Source organism: Cryptomeria japonica, chromosome 5 (genome assembly GCF_030272615.1).
Source record: "Cryptomeria japonica chromosome 5, Sugi_1.0, whole genome shotgun sequence".
NCBI lineage: Eukaryota > Viridiplantae > Streptophyta > Pinopsida > Cupressales > Cupressaceae > Cryptomeria > Cryptomeria japonica.
In genome coordinates, this window is record NC_081409.1 from 742,830,880 (window position 1) to 742,835,654 (window position 4,775).

The window sequence follows — 4,775 nt, forward strand, 5'->3', positions numbered from 1 at the left end:
AAAGAACAAGCTTAAGTCCAATATTTCAAATGTCATTCATTTTCAGGAAGGAAAAGTTTGCTAATGACCTACTAAAATATCTTAAAAAAAACAAAACTTAAGTCTACTGTGTCAACTGTCATTTATTTTCAAGAAAAAGAAGTTTTGTGATAGCCTACTAAACTCCATTTCCTTAAAGACAAGCAAGCTAACCAACTTGAAATATCTTACAAACACTTACACTACTTTTTAGACAGTTTTAGATAGTTTACAATACTATTTACGTTAAGAAATACTATTTAATTTCTGATAATTAGTAAATCACTAATAAAAATTAGAACATTCGGCCAGTTTTCTCAAGTAGTGCAGTATGATATATATAAAATGTTTCTTTCTAATGTTGTATTTAGAATACCAGAGCAAGAAAAACAAGATTTAAAACAAACTCTGTGAATTAATCAATACTATGCATTAAGCTGCATAATTTCCAATGCAGTGGATGATAATGATGATGTTGCTTATCAAACAATCCTGTATATAAATTCATAAAACACCTGAAATCAAGCTAGACGGTGATTTCTACTTATCACATTAAAGCTGCATTAAAAGGAGTATTAGCTAACCAACATAGCCTGCCTGATCTCCAATTGATCTAATCTGATCAATTTAGATGATATATCTCAGAAAGACAGAAGGCAGTCTACAATATTTAGCATCTATGGCCTTAGTGAATTCAATTGAAACTTGAAAACATAAGGTCAATGAGTTTGCTAGTTATAACTTATAAGTTAATCTCGATCTGTGGCATTCCTCTGAGGCGTTGAGCCATGAATGCTCTCATACCATTTTGGTGATTCCTCGCTTTGGGAAGAAACTACCAATGTTTCCTTTACCTCTTCAATCATCCTGAGGACTTGTCTCATGGTTGGCCTCCGCTCTGGAGATGTAGCTACACATGCCATTGATATGTTTAGAAGTTGGATCAGTCTATCCTCAGAGGTTTCATTTGCAGAAACAGAACCATCAACATTAACCCCTGATGTGAGTTCTTCCTCCCTTACAGAGCGAACCCATCTCTGTAGATCCATGGCTTGTCCATTGAGGAAGGACTGCAATGGTACTTTTCCAGTGAGAAGTTCCAGCAACAATACTCCAAAGCTGAAGACATCTGATTTGGGTCCCATCTTCTTGTTAGACTTCATGCATTCTGGGGCCTTGTAACCTAAGAGAGTAGAGTCCTCAGGTTGCTCAATGTCAAAAACTGTAAGACCATAATCTGTAATACAAGCTTCAAAATCCTGTCCCATTAGAACATTTGTAGACTTGAGGTTTCCATGAATTAATCTCGATGCCTGATGCAGATAGGCCAAGCCACAGGCTATGTCTTCAGCAATCTTGAGGCAGGAGGTCCAGTGTAAAGATTTTCCTCTTTGAGACCTGGCACCTGATGAACAAAAAAATTCAGACTTTTATTGCCACGTGACATGTTTGTTTTCTTCATTCTATACCTGGATTGCTACATGGCATTTGTTTGTCATCACTCCAGTACATCTAGACCTGGATTGCTAGATGAAATGTGTGTCTTCATTCTAGGGCTTCAGAGATTTTGACATTAATTTTTTTCCTTCATTCTAGACCTGGATTGCTGCATGACATGTTGATTGTTTTCATTTTAGGGCTTCATGGCTTTCGACATTAAATTGCCAAATCTAGCAATCAATGAAAATTTTCTGGAAACTTCCTTATTTCTCTAGGACCTGAAGGGTAAAGCAGAATCAGTATAGATTACAAAGTTTAGTAAAAGAATTTTATCTGCTAAGTAAGGATGCAAGTATCAGAGCATATCCGGGCTAGGTAGCTAGATGCTTACAGAATCCTTTAGTGTAGACACACTTGGAAAGTACCTATGTATAGTCTTAGATTAAGAGTTAAGCGGCCATACAATGTTCTACAGCTTGGAATCTAGAGTAACTAGCCTAAACGTCCTAGATAAGGGTTGCGTGATCCATATTTTCTATGTTGTTCAGATTTTTTTTCTATAGAAGGAGATGTTATCAGAGAGCCGAGAAAATTATTACTAGAGCCTCCTACACCCTCATACCATATCTAACATATTTTGTACCATTGTTTACCACATTATCAAATCATCAATATTTTCTTCCTGTTATATAATGAGTCTTCTGTAGGACATTGCTAAAGGTAACCTCAATTTAACAAAAAGAATTCTTATAGTCAGTCATTTTACTTGAACATCATGTTCCTTTGAAAGTTTTTGCGAACAACCTTTGAATTTCTTCTGTGAAATGAGGACCAAAAGGAATATAAGTTTTGCATTCAGACTCATGACCATGTAAACTTCATTTGTGCTAATGAATTGAATTTTTTCATAAAAGGATAGCCAATAATATGAACCAGAGTAGCCATTTAGGACAATGCACTTACCATGTATAAGTGAAAAGAGACTTCCATTGGGATAATTATCATATACGAGCAGCCTCTCCTCCTTAGCCTGGAAATAAGCTCTCAGAGGAACTATATTTTCATGTCTGAGCTTGCCGACCATCTCCATATGTCTCTCAAACTCTTCCCTATTCATCTTATTAGAGTTCTTCAATCTCTTCACTGTTACAATCGTCTTATTCTCCATTACTGCCTTGTAAGTAGTCCCCACAGTTCCCCTCCCCATGACTTCAGCAGATGCACGAAGCAGATCCTCTAAAGTATACATTTGGGTTTCTCCACCACAGAACATAAGAACCCCACTCTTTGGTTTGTCAGTCTTAATGGCCTTATCATAAAACTGCTCAAACCCATTGTCCTCAGTTGAAAGCTTTTCTCCTGCAATTTTCTGTGTCTCTTCCTCTCGTTCCCCACTTTTTTTGCTAAGAAGAAAAACAACAAACAACATGGCCAATAACCCCACACTGGATCCTACCACAATACCTGCTATCTTCCCCCCACTTATTTTTTTCTTAGTCTTCACTAATGGCCTTAAATCTGTCTGTATCGGAGAGCTTATAACAACAACAGGAGCCTGTGAAGGAGGTGATAAAACTATATGACAGCGCTTGCCCAATGGGCTTCCACAGAGCCTTGGATTTCCTAAGAAAGAAGAAGAATTCAAAGAAGACAAAGCCGCGGTACTGGGTATTGGACCACTGAGCTCATTATCAGACACATTGAATACCTTCATAGCAGACTGATTAAAGGCGGGAATAGTACCATTAAGCCTATTATTATCCAATTGAAGAGCGTACAATCTCGGTAGACTCCCCATAGCCTCAGGTATCTCACCACTCAACAAATTGTATGACAGAACAATGATTTTTAGACGATGTAGACTAGTAAGAGACCCAGGAATAGAACCAGAAAACATATTATGATCTAAAAACAAGCTCTTCAAATTAACTAGGCCTGAAAGATCAGGAATGGGACCTGTAAGAGAGTTCCCCTTAAGGCTGAGAATGCGCAACTGATCAAGCTTATTCAAACTATTCTCCGCAAAAGTGCCATTTAGCTGCATCTTTTCCAAGACCAATTTGATGACTCGTCCTCCTGAGGTACACTCCACAACTCCTATCCATCTACAGTAATTTCTAGATCTCCATCCCCTGTCAAGCATGTGTCCAGCATCTGCAGAGGCCTTGAATCTAAGAAGCCCAACAGCATCCTGTGACATATTAGCACAAAATACAGTCTGCACTACAAATAACATGAAAAAGGGCACCCAGACAAGAGCTTTCGACATCGTTGCCACACCTTTTCTCAAACCCAGAAAACTTTCACCCAAAATAGGTAGAATTACTAGGACAACTCCAAATGGGTACTACTTACTCCTCCTCCTCATAGGATATATACATTTAATATACAATGACTACTGAATATCCATTACAGTTCTCAGCATTTGTTTGCTAGCCGATGGCCAACCAGACATTGTGTTGCAATTTCTGTTGTCATCATTTGGCAGATAAAAGGAGCCCCACACAGGCACAACTGTGTATATATGACATAATCTGATGTCACATGCATTCCATTTCATTCCAAAGAAATCTGAATACAGAAATGCATTCTCAGTGGAGAAATGTACCTTCCAGGAAGCTGAAATCCATGTTATATAAAGGCCAAATTCTATCTGAAATAAGGGCCTGCCACTCCAGTGCTCTCCAGGTAACCTCTGTCAACTTTCCAGAGATACCCACTTGCCAATGCCAACTAAAAATAACAGTTCTGAAAAAGCAGAAGATGATTAAGGAATGATTGATTCCTTGATTATTGCCATAATCATACATGGAAATAATCAGGCTTGCAATGGAAATCGCTGACCCAAAAACAGTAGTTTATTGGACTTCCTTTGTATGTACCTTTTTTTTCCAACTGTGCCCAGCAAGTCTTTGGCTCTTGTGGACAAAAAGGTGGCGGTACAAGATCTTATTTCGTTAATAAGTTCATAATTGCAATTGAAGGTTTTTGGATTTCTGGTATTATTCATCCAGAGGAATTCGGAAGGCACACAGTGATTGGCTGATAAAATTACCTGACCTTTTTTCCAGGAAACCATATGAGAAATTCCACCTATTTGGTGTTTTATGGAACATACCCAAACTACCCAAATTTTAGTTCAAACAAAGAACTATTTTAGTATCTCAACCCAACTCAACTGGGTAGCTGGATGGGTACGTAGTGTACATGCATTCATGGTAAGTATTCAGTCACTACATTTAGTCTTCTATTTGTCATTGCATTTTAGACCACTATCCTTGTTTTCCATGTCATTTCTTGTTAGTTGTTGCATGCAG

At 37.9% G+C, this 4,775-nt stretch overlaps 1 protein-coding gene across 1 annotated transcript; it reads right to left on the reverse strand.

The window, feature by feature from the left end:
- Nucleotides 1-429: 429 nt before the first annotated feature.
- LOC131028726 (inactive leucine-rich repeat receptor-like serine/threonine-protein kinase At1g60630) lies at nt 430-4,559 on the reverse strand. The gene is made up of 2 exons (XM_057959065.2): nt 2,422-4,559; nt 430-1,423 (listed from the first exon to the last, which is right to left on the reverse strand). The coding sequence occupies exons 1-2, from the start codon at nt 3,725-3,727 to the stop codon at nt 768-770; spliced, it is 1,962 nt and encodes a 653-aa protein (XP_057815048.2). The 5' UTR covers nt 3,728-4,559; the 3' UTR covers nt 430-767.
- Between the last annotated feature and the right edge of the window lie 216 nt (nt 4,560-4,775).